The 27,729-nt window shown below is 37.8% G+C and overlaps 1 protein-coding gene across 1 annotated transcript in view; it reads right to left on the bottom strand.

The window, feature by feature from the left end:
- The window catches only part of LOC110156043 (ephrin type-A receptor 6-like), a 186,121-nt gene that overhangs the window by 111,664 nt on the left and 46,728 nt on the right, over positions 1-27,729 (bottom strand). Inside the window, exon 2 of the mRNA XM_020920227.2 lies at positions 24,017-24,680. Coding sequence (XP_020775886.1) covers positions 24,017-24,662 — 646 coding nt within the window. The 5' untranslated portion in view covers positions 24,663-24,680. The remainder of the gene's footprint in view (positions 1-24,016; positions 24,681-27,729) is intronic.

Genomic DNA, 27,729 nt, shown 5'->3' with positions numbered 1-27,729 from the left:
TTGATCCCTTTTTCACAGCCCCCCGGAGAGCCGAGCGTTACCAAAGAGAAAAGTGAAATGAGAAATTCTCGTTGCCACCTAATTGCAAGGGCCAAATCGATCCCGTAATAGATTCCTTCTGTCCGACATCCAGTCCTCGCTGACAGCACTATCAGACAGACAAATCAGAGCGTTCAGTGTCTCTCAGTGCGTGGGGCGGAGAAGGGGGAGAGAGGGGGGAGATGGGGTCTACAACATGGCAGCCACCGGACGAGGGACATCCGAGAGTGATTGCTTGGAAATGAGAGACAGAAGGAGATTGAAGGCTGCTGACGTACAGCTTTGTCGGGCAGGGCTCTGGATGTATGCATCGCAATAGGATAAATAAATCAAGGGAAATAAAGGGCTATAGGAAAGAGATTGGAAAAAGAGTTGTGTAAAATGGGAAAAACACAGTGGGTGAAATGAAATGTGTTTCATCGTAAGTTTTATATAAAATCTATAAGCAATCGACTGCTGCTTCTCAAGACACTGTCTGTATACGACTACTGTATACCAGATATTTAGGCTACTGAAGGAGCCTGTTAAAATAAAACAAAAGGAACAATATCATCTAGTTTGGTGTTCACATCAGTTGTGCAAGTAGCAATTGGTATAGATTCATTTAAACCCTTCTCATTTTTAGTCTTTAGGCTGTACCTGATTTTTACTGTCTTAAAATCGTGAGTACCAGAATGAATTTAAAACAGTTTGCAGTGGTCCAAAGTTATTCCTCACTTAACTTAGGCATTCTGAGCATTTTAATTATTCACAGTAATGATATAAGCACTTTTCACAGCTCTCAGAGACCAGATTGGAGTTTTGCCATAATGGTAAAGCTAAGAAAAACTATACTTCCTGATTATTGGACAACAAAATACTTTCTAATTAGATGCAGACAGCACACAAAGGATACCTTTTGACCTCAAGAACTATAATATATAGGCCCAGTGTTGGGCACGTTACTTTGAAAAAGTAAAATTAGTTATTGCTACTTCTCCCAAAACCTAACTGAGTTAGTAACTGAGATACTCCACTATAAGAGTAACTAATTACTAGGGAAAGTAACTATTATGTTACTTTTTTTTTTAAGGGCGCACTCACACTAGGACTTTTGAACTGTGCCATGCTCAAGCACGATTGTCTAGGGTTCTAAGTTCAGCACTCACACCTGCACAACCGAACTGAGCCATGGCCAATAATGTCATCACACGGCACAGTTTGTTTACATGTGGCACAGCAGAGTGGAGAAATAAGTTCAGCGGCATAAATATCTATTAAATAGTGAGATCAATATGAGTCCTGTTGCGATATGTTCTCCCCCGTGAGTTTATGGATATAATCATAGCGCAGAGAAGTGAGGACAGCCGAAGAATTTCTGTCTCTGTCACAGTCCTTATTGAAGGTAAGAGTGGGTTTATGTTTTGGAGGGGGCTTTATTCAGTTTTCCTCGTATGAGTAACATCAGCACATCTAACAGGGCATGTATAATGATCGTGCATGTGAGCGTACATGAGCAACTGTGCCGTGCCGTGTCTCTGTAAGCCATGATGTGAGCCAAGTCAGATGACAGCTTCAATGAGTAGCTTCAGTAATGCACAGTAATGGTGTGTTGGTAATGGTAACAATGTTGGAACGATAGAAAATATAACTAGTTAGTTCATTATTCCCATCACTGCATAGGCCTATATACTGGAGCTAGACACATTTTCATCAAATGCATAGTACAAAATCAGGGATCTTTAAATTAATCACCTCAAACCTGTACAATATTTTGTTTGACTTCAGAGTTTTGTCAACCCCATCAATAAAGTTGATATAAGTGTAATTTAAGCCTGTCTACATCATAAATCAGGGTAAAACAACCTACCATTAGCAACTCACTACTGCACCAAGAACTAAAACATTACACAATGCTGCAAGAAATTTAGCCAATGGAAAGACTAAGGAATAAACAAAATATAATTAAATCAATTTGCAATTAAATCATTTGAATGATTTCAGTCCTGTAATTGTTCATCTCTACTGAACTAAATGGAAAAGGGAGCTATTAACTTGAAAACTTCAGCTCCATGACATCACAAGATGGTGTGGAGGTGTGAATGAAACAAAACATAACATCAGGTATGTTGTTGAGGAGGTAACAACATTATAACATGGGTTAAAGCTTACAGGAGTCAATTTTGCCAAACATAGTACCTTTAACATAACACACAAGACATACGGATTGCATTTCTCACATCATTGTCAAAATTGGACACACTTAACATATGTTTTTTCAGATTTAGCATCACACTTGCATATTTTGTGAGACTTGTATCATGGGGTCTCACAACTTTGCCATGAAGTGCTACGTACCTCAATCTGTTTTTCCATAGCACAATTTTCCGTCAGGTCTGAGAAGTGGTTTAATAATTGAAGGTGAGATGGTGTGATAACACTAAACACTGACAGTAAACAGTTTTCGATTGCGTGGCTTTGAGTGTCGTGCCGTTATTATCTGCTGTCACTCTGAATAAAGACAACGGAAAGCTTCACTGATGGAGACGTGGCCGGATCAATCCCCCATAAAACAACTTATATTGGTTTATAAATCAAAGCTATCGTCTGGGCCGGCGAACCCCCATAAGCATACATCAACACTAATGTAAGGAGTGGGATGAGCTGTGGCTAGTAATGGACAATAGACAATAGACATGCACAACCACACAATACAAAAGGGAAGTTTATGTAAGTTCACGACTCTGTATCCTTGTGATTTTGTATTTTTTTTAAATAAACCCATAACCCTCACCTTGGTCCTAAATAGAGCTGGATATCATAAGGAAGTTACAGATACGAAATATACCGTATTTCAATACATAAGTCATGATACGATACCTATCTCGATACAGAGCACTTTCGATATGTTGTGCTTCAATATGATATTTAATACGTTTCAGTAAAAAATAAAGGCTACAAGTTGCTATTAAATCATTTTCTATGCAAAATTAATATAAAAGACTCGCATTTTAACAGGGTATCTCAAAGTTTGACTACCCCAAATTTAAGAGTTTTTTAAGACCTCTTTAAGACCACTTAAATGAAAATTAAGACCAACATTGCACCCATTATGTGGGCGAAAAACACCAGATCCAATTCCAGTAATGACCAACCAACTACGGTACTATAGCCACTGTGGATTAAACCCACACTTCCCCATGATCCATCCAATGTTTTCCTCCTCTCTACTGATTGTTTACTCATTGCCGCCGGCGCCAGAAAGTATTGTTCGTGCATACTCCAAAGACTCCTCCCTCCATTTAACATTGCACTGCAGCCCGGTTGAGTAGACAAAAAATAGGCTAATGAAATTTAAGACCTTTGTGAAAAAAATAAGACTTGGACAACATAATTAAATACTTTTTAAGGCCTTAATTTAGGAACATGAAATTTAAGACCTTTTTAAAACTTTTAAGACCCCGCAGCTACCCTGTTTAATCACCAAAACAGTGAAGATGTCAAATGTGAGGCATAAACAAATTTCTTTTCTCCAAACAAGCAACAAAATTGTAGCAGTCACAAAGTAATTTCGTAAAATATCTCAAAAAATACTCTTGACAATGTATCAATACAACAACCCACAATATCGAAACAGTATCATCAAACTGAACTATACGATATATCGATATTTGGGTATTTTTGCAATAATCTCCAGTGCCTAATTTTAACCATAACCACACAACAAGACCCTAAAACCATGATTGTATCCTAAAAGACATTAACTTCAATCAAAGCTCAACTTTAACCCTACAACAAAGTGCTCCTAATTATTGATACTTTGCAGTGACATCATGCTGGGGGTGTTCTACATGTGTCTCTATGTTGGAATGTTCACCAGTTTCCATGGAGACACAATGCACATATTAGCAAATGCTGTTAAAAAGCATTAGGATCTGAAAACACAAAATAGATTTAAACACCACACTTTCAGGAGCCTGTGATCAACATGAAAGTCAAATCTGTTAAGGTGTTTGATTTTCAACAACAAAGGTGAATGTGACTAAGTGAAAAACTGTTGGTTAATGCTAGTTTGTGTGGCTTTGTATGTGACAAATTCTGTTTAACAGCACAAATCATCTCCCCTGTTGTAGTTCCAGCTAAATCAGCTCTTTCAGGTTAGACTGAGAGTTAAAATAAAGATCAGATTAATGTCTGACAGAGCAAATCCAACAGTTTTGTGGTCCTCTGTGTCATTTTTATTTATTTTACTTATTGCTATTTTATGATTTTTTATGGTTTTGATTTTGTTAATTTTTTTTTACTGGTTTTATTGTTTTAGGACTGGTATGATGAAATTTTTAGCAATTTACCAATGTGCAACACTTTGGAAACTGCGCTGTTGGTAAAATGTACTATATAAATAACATGGATTTGGATTTGGATGTTAACGTGACATCCGCTGAAAAGTATCAATACCAAAAACTGAAAAAGTTCCTAAAATGTGGGAACATAGAGCTAACATAGCTGACCCTTAGAAAACCTTGCAATTGGAAATGTTCAAATTACATTGCACTTTAGGAAAATATGAATTTAAACCATGGTCCTTTGTTGATAACTACTGGCCTTTACTGTGGCAGGGAATTTGACTTTTGGGGATTTTGGACGAACAGTGTGTTTGACAAGTTGCTGACTCTAAGTGGAGCAGAGTTTAACCGTTACAATGAAGAACGGCAGTTTAAAATGGCTCCACAAATGCAATTCTGGACTATAGAGATGATTTGTGTCACAGCTCCAGCACTAAACGTAAATCACAACCTTAAATGTGGCTGAAGTTTTACACTTAAACTTAGCTCAAAATGAATAAAATGTTTTAAAATATAACAGAATATAACTTCCTGCACTGCACTAATTTTGGCAAACTACTTGTGTAACTGTAAAACACACTCTTTCCTTTGTGAAAAACATGATTCAAGGACCCTCAAAAAGAAAATCTGTTTTTGTCATCCACTGTGACAGCAATACCAAATTGTATACCAGACACATTTACTGTTATCAAAAGTGTAAAATGCTGTTACGAAGTTTCTGAAATAAAATATATTGTAAGTTAGATCTCTTCACTTTGCTCTAAAGAAAAGTCTACACACTAATGCTGCAAAAGTGTTGATATTGACTGTTATGTAGACTGACAAAACTGAAAAGGTGAATCTCTAATTAAAATAAATTGCACAAGTTGGGAATCAAACTCTGATCACCTGAGTATGTGCTCTGTGGTTGAGGCATACATCATTCAAGCTCATTAAAACGTACCATTGTCCTGCTTTAAAAGGAGAAACATAGTCAAATACCTACTGCAGTTGTACTCACAGGCAAGACACTTCCATCAATGTGTTAGAGATTTCTTACTTCATCTTACTTCTTACGAGAAGAGTTAGCTTGATTCATCAGCCGGTTTCACTTTGTGGAAACCTTCTGACCTCACAGCATTAGGATTCGTTCGCTTGACGGTAAGCGGGTACTTTTTTTATTTAACCAATCGCTGCTATTTGGTTGTGACATATGTATTGTGCCGGGGCTAACTGGTATATTATGGGTCTCCAACCTTTTTCCTCCTGTGAGCTACTTTTTGTAAAATTAAAATGCCAGAGAGCAAATTTTCGCAAGAAATTTTGTAAATATAAGAGCCAGGGTAATCCAAAGATGAGGTACAGTTAAATTTCTATAAAAGATAACCCATTATCCAGTTATCAATGCACAAAATTAGACATCAAAATTATACATTTGCAAAGGAAATAGGCAATTAATCAATCAAATTTGAGTTATTCAGCACAAGCTATTTGGAAGGGGGTGGAGAGCTACTGGTAGCTCCCGAGCTACAGGTTGGAGACCACTGTGGTATCTTAAACTTTTCCCAAATCCCGTAGGAATAAGGAGAATAACGTCTTTTCCCTTGATAAAATTCACCAAACATTCTCTTTGATCCAGCTTTAAATCCTCAATCTCAGGAATCTTTGCCAACACAGAATGTATGGCTTTGTCTGCATCCATCTCGACCGCTTTTTTTACTGTTGTGCTGTACCACAAAAGGGACCCAAACAGGCGCTTCAGTTTGACAACATGGCTTCACAGCTCGTCGCTGATTGACCGGTGTGCGGTCTACAACTTCCGGGGTTCTTGCAAACCGTCTAGTGTATTCTGATTCCTGACCTAGTTGCTGGAGTGAAATGAAATGGAGCGGAGGCACTAGAGAAGAGTGGAAGGAAAGATACAATTATAGATAGGTGTTGTTGTAGTAGATTGTGGATGGAGACAATAAAAAAGAACACATGTAAAGCACTCTGAAGACTTTGAGAGCCTTGGAACACAATATACAAAATGTAGTTAAAAGTTGAAATGAAATATCCAAAAGGGATACAAAAATATTACAATATAGGAGACATATATTGATAAAAAACAGTTATTTGCAATCATGAAAAATATGAAATGGAAATCACAAACAAGCTTGCCATCTCTTAACATTGCTAAACTCCTCCGTTAAGCTCATCTGCATTTTCCAACCCCTCTCTGCTCCATCCATGACCAATACTTTTCCATAATCCTACATTTGAACTTAATCAATCAAGTCGTGAGGATTACTTCAAACACTCTTCACCCTCCTTGATGGCTTCATTGTTGTGCCGAGGTCAGCCAAAGTTCAGAGCCCCATCCACCTCCAGGGGAACGTCTTCACACCAGTCTGCTCTGAGAGTGACCCAATTTTTACTATCTCCTCTTTCCGCTTCCTCGACATTGGATTAAGTCTATCCACGGGACGGTTGTGCATGTACTGTGTGTGTGTGCATGTGCGTGTGTGTGTGTGAGGGCTTTCCACAGCGTGACTAACAAGCTTGGCTGTTGCACTTCCCAGATTGAGAGACACCTACTGCCAGCTCAAGTCTTTTGTATCCCGGGGTCATCATTGCCTTTTGCTGCTGTTGGTGTAGAAGGAGCTACTGAGGTGGAGTTAACAGAAGAGACAAATGCACTCAACCTGTAATGTCAAATATATAAGGAATTATACAGACATGGCATTTTACGAGGAAAACTAAGTTATCCAGATCTATTTGACTACTGATACTTTGCAGTGACATCGCGCTGGGGGTGTTCTGCCTGTGTGTATATATGGCGGCAGCAGTTACCATGGTGACATAACACACACATTACCAAACGCTGCTCAAAAAAGAAACTCAAGAAAAATACAAAATAGATTGAAACAATTCATTTTCAAGAGCCTGTGACGAGCATCTGTGGTTCTATTTAGGAGATGTTGATTTTCAGCAAAAAAGGTGAGAGTGACTAACTGAGCTTGTGACTGTAATTTTATGTGTGAGAAGCAAGACACTTCAACCGCATTGCCTTGTATGAATGTGGTGTGTGCGCGAGTGTTGTGGTGATGGTTGGAAAGGCCAATGGCACTGATTGGCAGCCTCGCTTCAGTCGGTCTACCGTAAGGCAGCGGTGGCTTTCCACCACCGAGTGTGGAGCAAATGAATAATGCACAAAATTGTAAGCTGTTTGGAAAAGCGCTATAAAACGAATGTGTTGTTATTATTAATATGTGAAGTTGTCAGGTCATTTAAATTCATACACACTCACACTACTCAGAAACTGCCAAACAAAATGTATGGACAAACTAAAAGCAACTTACAACATAAATATGGAAAATACATAATTTATGAGTTATATGATAGATGATGCATTATATATTTTCCATGTTAATGAACTGTCACATCTTAATATCTCTTATAGTCTTTTTATTCGGTCTACTTCAAGAAAGATGTTTCTATAATTGCAACAAACTTGTCATAAGTTGATCTTTTTGACGAATAGCAGTATGACAAACGATCATACATACTGAAATACATTGCTCCAGTGACTCATCTCAACATATTCACAACGAAATGGAAAAATAATTATTTAAAGGTCCTATAGTACACAGAACTGACTCTTGTAAGTTTTTAGCCATGTTATAATGTTGTTAGTGTAACCTGGAATTGTGTTTTGATTCAGTCAGATGCTGAAAATGCTTTGTTGCACCTTATGATGTCATGTAGTGGTAGTTTTCAAGTTAAGTGCTGCCTTTTACCTTTTATGTTTTCTGTTTGAGAGAAGTATTCAGCCTACATATACAAGTCAGGTTGTGTGTTAAACATGTATGAATAAAACAGAACACAACTCCAGGTATGTTTCTAATGAGGAAACCACATAATAACACAAGATGGGCCCTGTCAAAAAATAGAGGCACCCAACTAGTGAAACTAAAACCACTTGCGTTGCTAATATTTGTGTTCTGGGATATTAAAATGTCTAGTGCCTGAAGTAAAGCAGTAATTATTCCAGTGAGATAAGGACTAGGAGAGGGTCAAGATGGAGTCGGCACTGACCTCCAGTCACACTTAAGATAGCATCAGGACGTCTTAATTAAAAACCACTTCCAAAATCCTATCCCTCACCATCTCCCTAATGAAGACTCCTCATAAATCATTCACGACAAGTTTTAAAAGACATCAAAATTATTAGAAGACTGGGTTTTTTTGGTTAAAGTCTGTGAGACAAACAAGCTGCCAAGAAGACAAAATATAGTCATCAAGTGAATGTGAACTTGGAATAACCTCTTTTTTTTCTTTTTTTTTTCGCAAATTCGTTCTTCCTTTTTAAACCGTCTCCCGCTGACGAAAACCAACTTTCATTTATGACAACTTTGCACTTCAATCCAAGGCCTGTGATGTCTATCTGGGCCATGTTGCGCTATACGTACCCCTTTTTATAACTAATTCACTTTGTCGCTTCCGAAATAGAACACACGCAAGTATGAAGGAGGATAGGGAAGGAGTTGAAAAGTAGCCGAGTTTGACAGGAATATGCTCCAGGAAAAAAAAAAGAAAAAAGACATCAGACATTGTCACTTGCTTTTGTTTTTTCGAGACTTACCGCGCCGAGACAGGCAAGCGGCTATGTATGCATGTATGCAGGGTGCCGCTACATTTGGGAGTTTATTTTTTCCCCTCCTTTCTTTGATCACTTCTCAGCTTTGAAGTGCGTCTCCGTGAAGAGGGGGGCTGGAGCAGAGGAAGCGGAAAAAATATAGAGAAGTCATCGTAAGTTCACACCATAACTAGGACTCTTGTGAAAAAAGAAATACAATCTGCATAATTTATTCTACTAGACAGTTTCGGAAATGGGGAACGCGATGAGGTGGTGTCCGTGATACCGCCCAGATCCGCACTACTTGACAATCCCCAATTAAGCGCTCTCCCAATTCACATTTGTTCTCAATTAGAGCCTGAAGTGCGACAATTCAAGATCCTCTAATACTCATCAAATGACTGATTAGGAGAGAGACAGGGAATGGCATCCACTGTGAAGTCTTATCTGTAATGTAAATGAGCCAAGATGGAGCAGAGGATGGATGGACCAATTAGTATGCATGCATTATATCTTTCACTTTAACAAGATGCGTTTTTATTTAGAAATACCTTGTTTTCTACCACTGCTGGGATGTTTTTATAACGTGCTAATCATCACTTCGAATCAGAACGCACAAAATTCCCAAATGACTGTATTCTGTAACATCCTATTTTTCATATTTGAAAATCACAAAACTAAATACAGAAACAAGTTAGTTACAGTGTCAGGTGTGTACATTTTGAGAAAAGAGGTTACACTTTTGTATGTTAACTGTGACATAAATATTATAGTTTACTAATGGGTATGTTAGTTTTTGGGAAACTTTGAGTTGCATACACATATTGGCATACATAATATACATGTCAATTGTATGAACACATTTACATATATGTATAAATGTGTGTCTTTGTGGGATTATAATTTTTAAAAAAATTGATTGAAATGATTGAATATGAAGTAAAATCACCAACAATTTTAGTACCCAGGAAAACTCTGGAAAGCGCATAAGGATAATGCAGTATTATGTTGGGGATTTTTATATTCCAAAAGTTGGTTCAATAAGCAATAAATTAGTCATGTAGTTGCCAACACAGATTTCGAATAATCTGTATCTTCTTTGTTTATAATTACAACATACGGATCTGCCATTCATACAATCCCCATTACAGCAGATTCTGAATGATTTGATTGGGTTTAAGCCTAATAATCATTTATCACTCAGATAACTGTTTACAGTGCTGACATGTGAGACGTGACACTAAACGCTCTGGTCGTGTGACAGCAGCTATTTCCAGCACACACAGAACACTACACACAGGTTACAGAGCACAGCTGCTTAATGACAACTCAGGGGAGAGGCGCATTAGCATACACTGATGTTCAAAGAGCATAGGATTATGATGGCAACGAAAACAAACAATAGTACAGTATATGTGGAGCAAATGGAACTGTCACTTTTCTGCAACCATTCACACATACTTATCACTTATTCTGAATTAAAAAAGAAAGAAAGCAAGAAAGAAAGAAATATCAAATCTAACATGTAAGTGATAACTAAAGCAACTCAGATGCATTTAAAATGTGCAGATGACAAATAGGCCAGTGTACAGTAAAGAAAAAAGTGTTGTAATTACATCAGTAATGGGCAGAGTTAATGAGGAAGGTGGGGTGCCACTGTTCTAATCTAAATTGTAAATCTTTTCATATAAGATCAAGACCTCAATCATCCAAATCAGCATGGGGATGGCTGACCACTGAGACTGAACCAGCTGGAGCACAAAAAGAAAAATACCAAAACTAGACTACAGCAATACATTTGAACTACTAACTAAAACCCACTGATTGATTGCGTTAATTGCACCGTGAAGTACTTAGTAACACTGTTTAGAAAAGTGCTGTACAAATAAAGATGGGGTTAGATATTTAAAGGTGCACTATTTAACTTTTATGGTCCAGGGTCTGCTACCTTCTTACATCAGTGGACATGTTATTGCTTTGGCTTTAAACTTACCAGTATCTATCTCTTTGAAGACAAGCAGGTAGCTCCACCGTGTTGTCACAGGTCAGATCTCGGGAAAGGCCCTTTCACTCATAAGATAAGATAGATATGTTTAATGACATACTTTAGAACATTCAAGGCAAAGCAATAACATCTCCTTAAAACCAGTTTGATTGATTCATACATAAGTAATGCTGTTTTGTCCTGCACTTGAGTCTTGAGTGCTCAGAAAATTTCAGTTTTCATCTATCTACATCAAGTGATCTGCACTTGCAATTATTAAAAAATAAACAAATCTGATTCCTCGTCAAACATGTAGGGTTCAAAAATGTCACATTGTAATTTTTCAACCGTAAAAACCTAATTTTAAATCTAGATGCTATTTGCTGATGGTGTTCTAAAAAAAAAGTCGGCATAATAAGCAGAGTGCCTCGGATCAGTTTTTTCTTCATAATTTAAAATCTGCAGCTTGTTATTGTGAAATGAAAAGACGGGGCTTCTCACCTCTCCTGTTTTGAACATGAAATCAATATACCTGTTTGTATTATTAAACTGATTTAGATCAATATTGTGTTTCAGAAAGAACAAAACACAAAAAAAGAATCTGTGTATGTTATAGTTTAAAGGTCCTATATTACTCAAAACGTACTTTTTGTGAGCTTTAAGACATGTTAGAATGCTGTTTTGTTCACACATATTTGAGTAACCCTTTATTAGTCTGTCTACATCTCCACAGCTCAAAATGCTCTGTCCCACCTTGTGATGTCATAAAGGGTAATTCCAGGGCTGAAATCATCCAAATGATTATTGTGAAGATGTAAAAAGTAAAAAAAAAAAAAAAAACTATATAAGGTACCACATGACATCACAAGGTGGAACAGAGTGTTTTTAGCCAGTGAGAAGAACTCAACCTAAATATGTATGACTTGTGTGTTTAACGTGTGTGTGTGACAAAAAACACAACTCCAGGTATGTTTTTGATGAGGAAACAACATTATAACATAGCTCAGAAAAGTATAGCCTTTTAAAATAAGAATCTATGTATCCGATAGTTTAATACTAAATACTCCAAAAAGCTATAAGTATGTCTTCAAGAAGAGTAACATCACTTCGTACACTTCAAAGAGCAAACCCAATTTTCTTTACAAAGTTTCTATTTCTGTCTCTAACTTTATCTTCTGTTCACAGCGTACTGTGACAACTTGGTCCTCCTCACACTGCACCTAACACCCATGTCCCTGTCCCTCCCCTCTTCTCCACTGACACCCCCAATTAGCTCTGAAGTGTCTGTGGCTTGTTACACTAAAAGCATCCCTTTTGGAAATGCCACCGTGTGTCCCTGCAGCGTGCCGGCTCGAGCCCCCTGGAGCGCCTCCTGTGGGCATGTTTGTTTGTTACACCGTGTTTTTGTTGGAGCCAAATGTTGTCCCTTGCATCAGTGCTTGCTTATACCACTACGAAGCTTGTTGTTTGACTGTGAATCCAGGTGGTACAGGGAGAGCAATATAAGCTGTTATGTGCAAGTGATTTATTGTGTTAGCTTTGCGTTAGCCTCTTGAGTATGTGTGTGTGTGTGTGTGTGCAGAGTGGAGATGTCTCATTTGGCGGCTGGACAGCTTGAGCGATATGTGCTGTAATTGTTGTCTGACTATCCTGGAGGTGTAATTGAAAATGTCTTATAAGTAAAAGTTTTTTAGGTTGTTGATCCTGAGCCTGCCAATTAACATTACAAAAGTCTAGCATGCTCCAACTGCCAAATTACCTAGGTTGGACAGCTCTCTGCTGCCCGTATTCGGAGTGATTTGTGCTGGCAGCCTTGTTTAGCTGCATGTAATAGTAGGCAAATCATAAGCTGTGAATATTAAGCTGAGGTCTTCAAAGTATTTAACACATTCACTATGTCAAGGCAGGTCGAGCACTGTAAAAAATGAGAAAATGTTAATTATCGTGCATTCAGATGAAGCTACAACATTAAACCACATGCTGAATAAAAGCAGAGATCATTAACCTTGCAAAATCAATATTGTGAATAATATCGTCAAAATTAATTAGACTTGCTGAACTACCTTTGGTTCTGTAAAACTGCTTTCTTAAATGAAATTAGTGTATTCAGGTACAATACTATATTTTATGGATCATACTACTATCTGAATTTCATGTTTGCCGTTTTATTTATTTATTTTTGCCTATAACATCAAGTAATCAAATCCTTAATCTCTGTGACTAGCCGGCGGTTCGTCTCATTGAAATTCTGCATCTGGACTATAAAAAGCTGTACAAGTACCCATAATTTGCCATAAGTGAGAAGCCAAAAGGGACAACAACATCCCTAAACTTTTTCACGACTGACTTTGTATATATGTTTAAAAGTAAAGAAACTCAGATTCTCCAAATGTGTTCACACTTGCATACATATCAAAGTTGGAACTAAACTGGGACTAAACCAGAACAAAATCTTAAAGCGCCCCATATTACTCTATTTTCTAATCCATGTTATAATGATGTTTCCTCATCACAAGCATACCTTGAGTCATGTTTGTTCACAACAACTGCATATTTAGGCTTACTTCCTCTCTCAAACAGAAAGCGCTCTGTTCCATCTTGTGATGCCATATGGTAATACATGAAGTCACTGCATCACTGTGTTTTTAACTCCTTACACCTTCACCAGACCCATTTGGATAATTTCAAAAGGTAAAAGGTAGTTGTTAACTTGAAAACTACTGCTTCATGATAAGCATTTTGAGCTTTTGGAAATGTAGACAGACTAGACAGGAAGGATTATGTGTGAATGAAACAAAACACAACTCCAGGTATGTTTTTTGAAGGTAACAATATTCTAACAAAGCTTAAAGCTCACAAGAGTCAGTGTTGCGTAATATACTGAACCTTTAACTAAATCTCGACCAAAACAGGATTAAACAATGTCTAAACCAGGCGCAACCACCTTTATGAACTCCGTCTTCATCATATGTGACTTCCACTGAACATACAAACAAGTGTCACTGTGTCTTATGTGTCAATATGAACTTCACTATCATCTGGACAAAACAAACAGCTCCACAGACACTGTGAATGTGATTACATATTCATAACACTGCAGAGAGCTCTTAAACCAATAAACAAGAGCTGCTGTAAAAACAAAGTAGTAAGCTGTATTAAGTTAAACAATAAAATGAAAATAAATAAGGATAGAATGTGATTGTTACAGATCATTGGTTCCCAAGTGTTTTCTTGTGTGTGTGTAGTCATCTGTTCTTTGTAACCAAGTATACATTTTCTGGTATCTTTAGATCATCATAGTAACACAAAAATTATTATGATCATGATTGTGATTATGATTATTAGTATTATTATTAATATTATTATTAGTAGTATTTAGGGGTGTAACGGTACATGTATTCATGCAGAACAATTTCAGTATGTGCAGCTACATGGAAGGCTCAGCTCTTTAATATTCAGGAGGGAACTCATCCAGGATTGGGCTGGCAGTGTTTCCTGCAGTGCTTTATAGTTAGGGCAGCCGCCTTGACAACAATTGCCCCTCGCCTTGACTACGTCCCTCTGAACCACATGAAAAAACAAGGTAAGTATACCGTTACATCCTATTATAAATATTAATATTAATATTAGTTGTAGTAGTAGTAGTAGTAGTAGTAGTAGTAGTAACTAAAGACTTGAAAAGGTTGCAGTTAGTATAACTGGAGTAGCCTAGCAGTAATGTAGTAATGTAGTAGGCATTCAATACTTATTTATTTGTGCTAGAATAATGATAATATGAGTCATATTATTCCACCTCGGTGATTCACTTGGAAAAACAAAAAGTAACAAACAAACATTGTGGTGAAGTGTCAATCATGAGCAGAGGGAGAGGTCCTGTCCCATTAGCAGCAGGGACACTTATTGATGTGTGGGCTGTGGAGCACCTGCAGGGGGTTATATTTAGACATGAGTTTCCTGGAGCCACATGCACTGCCCATGAAGCCACAGCACACCATACACCATACACTTTACAGAGAAGAGTTGGGCCAAAGCAGGACATGGGAATTTATCTCTAGTATGCTTTACACCAGGGAAACGTACACAAGAGGCACCTCACTGGAAAATGGATGAAAATGAAATGTGCATTGTGTATTACATCTGCAAATGAATAAATAACAGATTTTGTTTCAACCTGGAAAGACTCAGATAAACACAAAAGGAAAGTATTAGTAAACTTTATTGAATGAGCTATATTTGACGTTCAGACCTCGGCAGAAGATATTGCGATGAAGGGTGTGGTCGGTGAGGTGATGTTTAGGTGAAGTCTTTGCCCCGGGGCCTGGACACTGGAGGTGGTAGAGGTGACACTGAGGAAAGTGAAGGGGACGATGAGAGGATAAGGGGGTGCTATGGAAGAGATGGAGATGGAGGCACAAAATGAAGTGGCTGAGCAACTTCGAAGGGGGTTTAAATTTGGCAGACTGGGTGTAGTGCACAACGGGTAGGAGTAATGGGATTGAGGTGATGAAAGCTGAGAGCAGGTAAACTCTGTGGAAGTGATGAAGTAGACGAGAGCAAGGTTAGGTCTTCCAGTCTGAGGTTCATTATTAAAATTTGGGGGAAATGTACACCAAATCTCCTAAGCCTCATAAGTTACCGTGGCTTGGGACCAGCTTGTTATGTGATTGAAATAGCAGCTAATGGTTGGGTGTCTGCAATTAAATTTTTGTATTAAAGTAACTAAAGCTATTTAATGGGTGTCTGCCTCCTGTTTGTGGGGGCCATTTTCACCATTCAAAAGATCTTAATTTTGTTTTGAAATATTAATTGCTTTGGCAACTGTGTTAATTGTCCATCACTCTGAAACCCATGGACTCTGAATCAGCAACATTTATTGACATCGTTGGGAAAAAGAATATCTCTTTAGCATTTCACAGTGTCAAAGAAAATACAGCAAAAAACATACGCTCACTAGTATAAATGGCTCAATCAATGCTAAATATGGATTTTATTTCAGGATTTTATCAGATCACAATGCGCTTTCATGAAATTCAATGACGGAGGCATTATTGTTAGAAATCTACTTTTTGTCAAGAAGATTGCGTGTGCCAAAATCGCTCTTAGTGCAATATATTTTACAGCCTGAATTTTCATGAGTCAATAAAATAAGAGGAAAGTGGTTCTTTGCTGTGTTCTCCTACTCACAGTCTGCCGGATGGTATAAATAAACTGCAACTCCAATTACATGTTGTCACAAGCATGATTCTCATCGCATTATATTACATTGCTCTGAAAGGACGGCGCTTTTATTTTAGGAAAAACGTGATGTAGGCTTCTGTTGCCGCCGCTAACGAGCAGATACTGAGGACTAGTGTGGACATTTGGATTTAATGAAAAGTTAATGAAGCTGTTCTTATGAAGCTATTTTAATACATTTTTAGGAAATTTCTATTTAAATGATCTATGCAGGAGTTCAAGTGTGGTTCAGATATAAACACTACACTATCGCTTTATAGAAACAGGAAACATTCACGTTGTTTCAAAATGTAATTGCAGCTTGATATATGGGGTTAAATGCATAAGCTTGTGTTATTTTTAATTGAATCTCATTTTGATTGGAAACTGTCAAAGTTTACAAGTGACTTCAATTTAACTTGCAGGAAAACATACGCAACATCTAATTTTACCATATACAGAACTGTCAGTAAATTAAGGAGGCAAAACAAGTTCAATTCATGGTTAATTGAGATATACTCCTGCAATAAACCTCACAATTAGTACTTTAATTTATGAAAATCATAGACTGTATCAGAGGTGGGACCAAGTCGTTGTTTTGCAAGTCTCAAGTAAGTCTCAACTCTTTAACCTTAAGTCCGGGTCAAGTCCCAAGTCAAAAACAGGCAAGTCCAAGTCGAGTCTCGAGTCACTGCCCCATAAGTCCAAGCCAAGTCCAAGTCGTTTGCTTTGAGCTTCAAGTCATTTCATGTCTTTAAACCAAAGAACCAAATATAGCTTTGATTTTTGCAATTTATATGAATTTTAAACAAAACTGTACTAAGTCATTGTATATGAGTATTTATATAAGTTGTTATATGAGTTGTAGAAATGCAAATTTTTCCTTTTTAAATATCTTCACAAAAGTGCAAATTATTACGGTCAGAACAAAAAGAGTTAAGATTTAAGAGTGCTTAATAACAGTTCATTTGTCAACTAGTCTAAGCATCAAGTCTTCTCAAGGCACAAGGCTCAAGTCCAAGTCAAGTCCCAAGTCACTGACCTTCAAGTCCAAGTCGAGTCCAAAGTCTTAGTCCATTTTATCAAGTCAAGTCTCAGGTCCAAAAAATACTGACTCAAGTCAAGGAGTCCAAGTCATGACTTGCAAGTCCCTAACACTGGACTGTATATAAACAGACATAGCAAACCTGCTGGCTGCCACTTTCCAAATGGGAAGTAAGCATGGAGGCATTTCCAACTCCATTTACTCTGGCTCCACTTGACTTTACAATAAAAAATGGCCACCCCTCTCTCTATAACTGCTGCAGTGAGCCTCGCCATTTGGGTCTTAAAATTTCCATATTAAAATGTTCTACATGATCTGCTTCTTTTTTTCACTATTTTGTTCATAAATAAATTCCTTATATGAGACTCCTCCTATTACTGCTAGCCTCATCAGCTTCACTTGACTTGAGTTGTAACATCATAATTCCCTTAGTCCACTTCTTTATACAGTCTACGGAAAAAAAAAAGCACAATACTTTGAGACAGTCTTTTCTTGCTATTAAAAACATGGAGCCAAGATGATATTTTAGTTTAATTCCATTTCAAATGAGAAACTGAAAGCTGATTGATGAACCATTGTAGCTCACACAAAACCTGAAATATGTTGTAGAAATATCTTTGTCTGATCAGGTTATTATATGTAAACATTTCCTACAAGCATTGTCGCATTAAAGAAGAAGCATAATTAAATATTGACCATGTTTTTTTTAAATTGTCATGAGGCTAACAACACAATAATACATCTCTGTACAACAAATTCTCTTCGGTGTCATTAAGCAAGTTAGTAGTTATACGCTGTAGTTTTATTAAGATGAATGGCTATGAGGACCACCACCTGCAATAGTGCTAAAGATAACAGGGCTGTTGGTCCGGGCCTCTGCTCCCATTGCGACCCATAGTAATAACCCACATCCCTCAGGTCCATTCTGTGTGAGTGTGCACGGTTTTAAGTGAATACTTTAGCTGCTCTATACAGTAAGCAATATATGACTATCTAAAGGTCAGGTGCGCAGCATGAGCACTATCCATCACCTGTCTACAAACAGCCACAGGGGGATCCGCGAGGAGGTGGACTAAACTTGGATTGTACAAGTTTTAGGGTGGATTGCGGACTACAAACTTTCTTTATTCCAAAAGTAAAGTGGGCATGTTCAGGGCTCTTCTATGGTCCATGAATGTCAGAGTGAACCTAATGGGGCTGAACGACATTATGCTCAAACATGAACAATGCGACCGAGCTAGCACAGAAGCCAAGTGTTAGCCAATTCTCTGGGTACATATTTGTGCTATTTATGTACAAGCCTGTGGTGTATTTTAGGATTTGTGCTAGGTCAACTATTCCACTTTGTATTGGACTTATAATGTGCAAAGAAAGGTGATTTATTATTTTTTGTATTGTCTACTTCCTCTTATAAACATTTTAACAATTAAACCCCACGCTTTTTCACAATTTAGCCATGTTCTAATGTTGCTACCTCATCAAAAACATGCCTGGAGTTGTGTTTTCTTTCATTTACACTTTTGAATAACCCTTTATTATTAGTCTATCTACATTTCAGAAGCTCAAAATGCTTTGTTCCTACCTTGTGATGTCATGAAGTGGTAAGTTTCAAGTTAACAGCTACATTTTACCCTTTGTTCAATAGCGATTGGCAATTCTAGGGCTGAAATTATCCAAATGATTCTAGTGAAGGTGTATGGAGTTTAGAAACACAGTGGAGCACTTCCTGTACTACCACATGACATCATAAGGTGGAGTGTTTTCTCTGTTTGGGAGAAGAACTCAGCTTAAATATGCAGGATGTGTACGATAAACAAAATTCCAGGTATGGTTTTGATGATGAAACAACATTATAACAATAGATCATAAAACAGCATAATATGGGCCCTTTAAGTATTGAAAGTAATGGGGCCTATACAAGAAATGACGGGACTGAGACAAAATATACCCAGAACAATAGTTACTATTTGCCAGGAAAGAAACTAATACTAACAACTTTTGCTAATTGTTCACAAAATGGCATGACTTTTTTTTTTTTTTTTTTTTTCACTGCAAAAAACGCCATTGTAAGCAAGACCATTGTCACTATTGTGCTGTGTTGTATTCTTTAAAGAACTTGAATAATAGATTCAAGCCAAAATTTTCTGTAAACTGCTGAGAGGTAGAAATCTAAAAACTCCCAAAAAATAAGAACAGAAGTGTGCAAGTTGTTGATGCGTTCACTTTTTATATACAGTAGATCTGGATGGAGGTGTGCATTAGGAGCAAAAATATTAAAATCTTTTTGGTAAATTTGGTGATACAGAATCGTTATCATAATTTGCGGAACGATATATCAGCAGGAGTATTTTTGGGTATATTTTAGCATTTTTTTTGTAACTACACAAGAACTTATTTAGAGGAATGAAATTTGATATAGAATAGACTTTGCAGAAGTAGTGGTTTAACAAAGAAATAGAGTTGCTAAAATGTATTTGTCACATGTATCGCCATATCATGATAATATCGTATTTTGAGCCGTGCATAGTTTCGTGAGGGACCCTGTGATTCCGAGCCCTAGTGTAGGAATTGCACATTTTAACTTCAAATGAAAAGCTGCTGCAACAAAATGTATAGTGAAAGTACATCATAGCAAATATGTGCCAAACATGAAAAAGAATGAAACATGTTGCAGAAGAAATTGCACTTGTTCGTCCCATACAGATCCCTACTTCTTTGCTGTTATGTCATATTTTTGTGGAGTACAAATGGCATCCAGAGCCAGACGAAGGAGCCATTTTGACTGCAATGACTTGTTGTGAGCCACAGAAAATCAAAGTGGTCATTTCAGAGGAAGGAGAGTGAATAGTTCCCTCTATACTCTGTGAAAGTAAAGGTTTTTATTCAGACTTCAAATAGGCACCTTTCTTTGACTAAGTAGAGAGTGCGTATATAGTCAAAAACATAGTGATTGTTTGACTCTTCAGTGCCTTCATAGGTCATGTAAGGTAAAAATCAGGACACCATATTAAGGCTAAGGTGCACTTTATTGAACTCTTAGGGAAACTTACTTCTTATTTAGTTTTCTGTTTTCTTAGTTTAATTCACCATATTTTAGCTATGGTTTCCAAGAACTGATCAGCATCGTCTTGGTTTCAGGAGACATGGCCTAGTCCAGGGGTGGGCAAACTTTCTGGCTCGCGGGCCACATAGGGTCCGGACAGAAGACAGGACATAACGTGTTAAGAGCTCAGATTCATTACATTCTTATTCACATTTATCTAGGACTTCAGACGCGCTACACTTTTCATCACTGCTGTGAAAGATTCAGAACACATAAAACTGTTGAGACCTGTTCCACTGCAACACCACCAGTGAATGTATATCGAGAGTTCACCATTTTTGAACATGACTGGTAACAGCTCAAAAACAAAGCTCACACCAAACAACCACAGATATACACCTGTGAGTGAGATAAAACCTGACTCCAAAATGCTGTACACATTAATAATTACAACTCAGAGTCCACTGGTTTCCTTGATTGATTTTTAACAACTCAAAATGGAAGCAGTGCAGTCTTATATCTTAAACACCAACTACTTCACTCATGGTCCGAATAACTCCTGTAAGAACACTTTCCCATAAAGCATTGCGGCCAACAGAATACGCCGCAACTCAATGTATATATAGTGCGCCATCTATTGGGAAACGCTGGAAATGCATGACAAATAAAACATCAACAAAGTTTATTATTGTAATTTATTCCAGTTTGGCGGGCCGGATTAAAAGGTTTAAAGGGCCGCATTCGGCCCCCGGGCCGTAGTTTGCCCACCCCTGGCCTAGTCCATGTGTAGTTCCAGGTTTAGTCCCAGCTTAATCACAAAAAAAACAAAAAAAAAAAAAAACACGAGCAGTTAGTTGCTGAAATACCAAACTCACCCACCCCAAGAACCAAACCAGTGAGGCAAAAGTGTTTTCAGCCACATATGCCACATACACACATTTGTATACCACAATTATAAATGCCAGTTATTTCACATTAGTTATTTCATTTTACATATTTCACCTTTCACAGTCATTCAATAAAGGGATTTTAAAGACATTAAAGAAGACCTTTTGATTCAATATACATGGCCGTATCACCCATGGGCACTTGAGAACATTGTGGTATGGTGAAATATACACTCAGAGCTCCTGACACTGCTGCAAGGCAAAATCCAATATGTTTCATGTGACAAAGCCAGGGCCACTGAAATGTTAGCAGGTGCACAGAGTGAACCCCAGGCCAGACTTTGGGCTTGTCCGACATAAAAGTTCTGGATTATGAGAGAGAACAGAAGTACTCTTAAATACAACATATTTTCCACATTTGCTTTCTAATAAAACAGCTGTGGTATAAGGGCCCAGCTGTAACTAAAGGAGTGAAACAACCACTGCAGCTTTGGCCCCTGAGGCGCTGCAGTCGAACCTGCACAGAGCTTTATAATGACACTTGTTTGAATCCTGGAACAATGAGCGGCCGATATATGGCCCAGCTTAACCTGTGACAGAGGAAACAGAGGGAACAGAGAGAACAGAGGGATAGCGAACACAGGCATTTCAGTGAAGTCTACAAGACCAAATGAATGCAGCAGACTGGGAATGCTAAACACTGGAGTTAAAACACAAATGAAATGTCTTGGCTCTCTGTTGTGGGGAGATGCACCAGTCTATATTAAAGACAAGTTGAACATAAAGAATACATTTCACCTGTCCCACCAGCCGTCTGATGAGCGCGGCTGTAATCACGGCTGCAGTTTGGCACTGATTACGTTGCAGCTGGCTGTGCAGCTGGGGAACCGTCTCACCTACTCCCACCACAAAACCAATTGTAATCAACTGCAGAGACATCTGGCTCTAAATGGTACAGGAGCAGGACTGAGGAGTGTCCAAAGGATGTGTGGACAGGCCATTAGAACGAGATTTTAGTACAATCTATAATGTCGTTGGTGGATTCTATTAAGGGATGATTGGTTGAGCAAATTGTGAATATTATAATTTTTAAACCATAAACATTTAGCCATTGACAACATGTATATACTTTGGTAAATTTTGTCAATTTGTCAATTTCATTTGCTACCTTCAGCCAACAACATTAATGGTGCCACATCAACACAAGTGAGTGACTGTACCAAGCCAGATCAGAGTGGTGAACTCATAGTAAGAATGATTTTTAAAGATATTTTTAAGCAATAAAAATTAACTGAATATATTTTATAGGCCTGTTCATATACCATGCAGTATTCCAGGCACAACAATACAATCTGTATGGAGACAAGCAGTAGCATAACTAACACTACAAAAGTTACACAGTGCACCATTAATTCACACGAATCCTTACAAGTTGTATTGGACAAATCTATTGATTTAAATTGAAACAAATTGGTAAATGTGGATGAGCTGAAATCAGATGACTCTGTATTGGAAGAGACTGGTCAGTGATTGCCTTATAGTTAAACTCACCTGAACTTTCATTAAATTACACACTGAAATATATTTTGAAAAGATAAGTTGCACTTGGACAATATTTTCTAACTCCTGTCATTTATAAATTCATTGTTATTGCCCAGGGCTGCAGGGTGCATGTCCCTCCCTGTATGAACTCTGTTTCCAAACTACTTTGTGGATTACAGAGATCTTTCATTGGACCATCACGACGCCGTGTAGCTGATCCCACAGTTTCCCTGCTGTGAGCTGCTGGCTTTTCTGATCCACAGTTTGTATCAGAGCGCTCAGATCAAACTCACTCAGGTAATCTATCACATCAAGATGGCCTCTGGGAACTACACACATCACAGGCCACTGACTCCAAACAGTAAACTATATAGACTACAAAGCACCGTGCCAGGTACTACCACCAAACACACCCAAGTTACTCTCTTTAGCAATGTTTGTAAATGATATGCCTATTATAGCCACAAACTCTTATCCAATTTTACACTTGGATAGTTACACTGTTGATAATATGGGAGTGTGAGGGCAAAATTATAAGGAAGCAACATTATCAAAAGATATATGTAATGGAATATGGTGCAGACTCAGGACAAAAGCACACCATCAGTTTAGTAAATAGGTTAATAAATAGGTAGAGGCAGTGTATGGGGATGCAGCAGATCAATGGCAAGTTTGAGTAAGTGGACTTTTCAACAGTGCATCAGAAGTAAGTGTACCAAGGGCACAGTCAAAATAAACAACTTATAGTCTGTAATATAAAGTTACATCTGAGTAAAGTCGCACAAAAGTTATATGTATAGAAACAGAAAAAAAAAATCTGATGTTGCCCGGAGGTTTTGAGGTGTGCAGAATCGGATGACATTTTAAAATTTTAAGAGCCACATAAATGAAAATGAATTAATTAATATATAAAAACTTCCATATGGGTTGGCCTATTTTTCATGTACAATGTTAATTATGGTGTAATTCTGAATAAAAAACTTCCAACACAAAACAAACAGACCTGCTCTTTCTGTGAGAAAGTGAAGGCGACAGGCCAGTGTCATTGGATGGGCTAATCTGGACCTGCTTTTGGTGGGTATTCAGATCTTGTTTTGCAGGTTTTGCTGTTGAAACCAGGCAACAATTACTTCTACTAACTTGTTCCAAATGAAGTGAAGTGAATTAAACTGAAATTGTAGTTAATTTCAGCAATTCATATGTATATTTATGTGTATATTTCTATGGTCCATTGAGAATAATGTTTTATATAAATCTGCAAACCCTGGATTTCTATTTCTGTTCACAACAACATATTCGAAATGAATGCAAAGGTTAGATTAAAGTGACCCGGCACTCACCCACACAGGCTCCATCTATCTCCTCATGTCCAACGCTGCAGACGCATCTCCCCAGCGGCACCAGCCAATCACCATCCGCTCCACAGAACAGTTTGGGCGTGTCCCGTTCTTCTGCGTGGTCTATGCACGCCCCTCTCACCTCCACCAGCGAAGAAGAGTCCCCCCGAGGCACTGTGTCCGGGAATGACGCCAAGTTCCTCAAAGTGAACGGGCATTTCTTATAGTAGACCCTCACTGAAACCAAAGCGATGCACGCTCCTATGTCCTGGAACGCCAAGTAAAAGCCTTTTTTGGTCATAGGCCCCACCTCACGCACCTCGGTGTTTAATTTCAAAATTCGATCACCCAAATCCATCTGGGTGAAGCTCTCGTCTGCAGCTATAGTATCGATTTTGGTGTATTGCGTGGATTTGAATTTGATGTTGTGAACTTCATCGGTCTCATGGTAGAAGAGATTGAATGTTTCTTTGCAGGTACCAGAGACCCAGGGGATGGAGTTGCAGTCTCGTAGTGTAAATCGTAGTTCCACGTAGATTTTCTGAGCGGCCTGACGTGGGATCCAGTTGGAGCGGAGCCAGTTGTTTTGGTTCGGTTCCATCACATTGCAGACCTGGAAAGTGTGGATGGGACGGTTATGCTCGTCCATCTCCGTAATGGCGTCCCACTGTGGAAAGATAACAAAGACGTATGTTAAAAATGAGAAACCAGTCTTTTACAGTTAAATTTTTGTTTGTGATACCAAACAAAATTTTCACCTTTTTACCTTCTCACTCTACAGGGTGTATCCATGCTTTTAGCTTTGTCATTAATTAGAATCAAAATGAAACTTACATTTATTCATCCCCAAGGGTACACTGTTTGCAGCCAATTAGCAAAAGAATAGAAGTTATAAAAAATTTATGAAATAAAAATAAATATCACTATCACAGTCTGTTTTGTTTTCAGTTTATCAACTAAAGCCCAGTGAAAATAAGATAAACATAGATTACAAATTATGAAAACATAGTATCCTCACAACATAATTATATATTGCAGATTGCATTAGATTAGATTTTATATTTAGATTTTAAATAGATTTTATGAATGAAATCAACAATAACTGATAATATCAAGTTTAAAATTATAATGTAGTGGTTTAATAGATTTTCAAGATTTACTCCATCCACATGTCTAATAATAAATAACAAAAATAGTTGTATACCATCAGTACTATTTTCTACAACTCAGCATCACTCAATTTCCTCTCTTTCTCCATTTGTCTGGATGAAATGCCCTCTCTATTTGGAGCAGCTTCGTCAAAAGCTCAACAGTGTCTAAGTCACATGAGCACAGGGCATGCTGGGATACCGAGGGTCACCCGTCGTCATAGTGATAAAAGCAATAGAAGTTAAAGGGTGTTTTTTGGCTGCTAGCTCCTGGATTTCACTGGAGCGGGGACTAGTTAAAAGCGTGACCCCAGCACCGCCACAGAAAAAACAGGAACACAATCTAATTACTGTCCTGCCCTGGGACAGACTTCTTGTAGAAACTGAACGTTGAGTGCTTCAGTTTTGTTTATAGAGGTCCAAGTGTGCACCTCTAAACCTGAGTCTCCTTGCAATATTTGTACAGTAAAGTGAACAAGGAATACTCCAGATATGTCTTTAAGAGCTGTTACATTTAAAATGTATATAATGTCCTGTAAGAAAAACTAAGATTATTTAAGGATTGGTAACTAAATCATCTAGTAACTAAAATTAAATATTTTATAGACGAACTTTGAATGTTCAAGTTAAATATTGACTATATTGACCAACTTGCACTGTTATCTTCCAAACCAGATGATATTTCTTATCTGTTGGCCAACATTTTGACTTTTTAGTGTATCAGCTATCGGCCTTCACTCTCTAGCACAAGCTGATATTTTGTTTTGGTTGATCTGCTGCCTAAAAACTACACACAAAGCTTTATTTGAACTATTTAAAGTGAAAAGCACAAAATGCACAAAAACATGGCTAAACTCCTCTCTTAAAGGTTTGTGATAGAAAAAGAGTTGTGGGGCAGTGTTTAGTAAATTTTAATGACAAAATTTGTGGAAAATAATCCAAATGGGCCATTCATATCGGCTCAAAAATAGTTTATTTTTAAAGAGTTTATTGGTTATCAGTTTCTGCGGATTCTAAACAATCGGCATAGGCCATAGAAAATTAGAAGTATCAATTTTTGTCTAAACTTCTGTCAACTTTCAGAATAATTAACACGGCAACTTCAAGCACCTTTTCCTGGAATGATTTTCTCAATTCAAACTGTGCTATCGACACAGTGATGTACAGTACTTCAGAGCCAATTGAAGCCATTGAAGCCTCATAACATAAAATCACTAAACACTCCCGGGAGGTCAGGTACATAAGGCCACATTAGCACATTAATTACTGTCCAACAACTTCACATGTCTTCTTCTGCTGCCATCCTGAGGCCTGCATGACTGAACCTTCTGCTAATTAATTATTACGTGGAAAGCAGATTGACTCGAGCGCAGAAATACAGTGGTTAGAAACAGAGACGCTGCTTAATTTACCAATACTATTTGCCTGATAAGCTTGCACATTTAATAAGCTGTTTTGCACTTAGCTAAATATTACCTCTTGATGAGAGTAGTAATCACAGCCTAATGTTTGCTTTCACATACTCATTATCCTCTTTAATAACAGGCTTTAATTCAATCATCCACAGGGACAGACTCTAATGTGCATTTCTCTCAAGGTGCGACTCTGTATTATAGTCAACAAATTGATTATAATTTCAGATGTGACTGGCCGATACATGACTAATCACAAAAACACTTCACACAAGTGTTGGAGTAAATAAAGTAATCTCTACTAAATATGGCTCCACACGGTTTGCTGAAGATGGTTATTGTGTGCGGGTTGTTTTCCAGATTGTCATTTGAAGGACTTTTGCACAACTGGGTTATATGTCATTTTCAACTGACATTTTTCCCAATTTGACAACCTTGTAATATCCACAAATAACATGGAGGTGGTACAGTTGACTGGATTATGTCGCCATAGATAAGAGTAATGCTATACCGTGGAACACTCTATACCATAAGGGGACACCTAGAACATAAATTCTGGTCGTATCACAATGTATTTTTCACATTTGGGCCACTTTAACTGCAGGAGACACGAGGGCCAATCAAAATCTGAGGTCTGTATTTGAGCCCCGGGCCTTAGTTTGGACTTCCCTAATCACGCCAAAGCAGTAACATGAAGAAAAGCAGGTGGCAGACACTCCACCAGAAAAGTGACACGGTGCACCTTTGCCATAAATCAGACTATTTGTACAGTGCTTAAGGGGGCACCATAACACATTTGAGATTTAAAATTGATGGATGAATTTGGCTGAACAGACCTTTTTAATGTTTCATGATTTTTCCAGGCTGTTCTTTAACTTGTTGTTTTTCACATTGATTGCAGCAGGCAGTTTTTGCTTGGTGAACTTGTATTCTTGTATAACCATTTGGATATTTTTAATGCTGACTTTTGTATTTAATTATAAGATGATTTAACACATAGTTGTAGCTAACAAGGTTTTCCCTGAAACAAGGTCTCACTTTTAGTAGTAGAATTTTTTTCAAGTTTCAGTTCAAAGTACAGTGTTGGGTAGGGATGAGACAAGATACCATGTCACAAGATCTTGCAAGACAAAATTGCCACAAGAGAAAAGTGATC

This window comes from Boleophthalmus pectinirostris, unplaced genomic scaffold (assembly GCF_026225935.1).
Source record: "Boleophthalmus pectinirostris isolate CB_2022bp ecotype Guang Dong unplaced genomic scaffold, ASM2622593v1 HiC_scaffold_1, whole genome shotgun sequence".
Lineage (NCBI taxonomy): Eukaryota > Metazoa > Chordata > Actinopteri > Gobiiformes > Gobiidae > Boleophthalmus > Boleophthalmus pectinirostris.
Note: the sequence above shows the minus strand (reverse complement) of the source record. Positions and strands in the feature narration are given on the sequence as shown.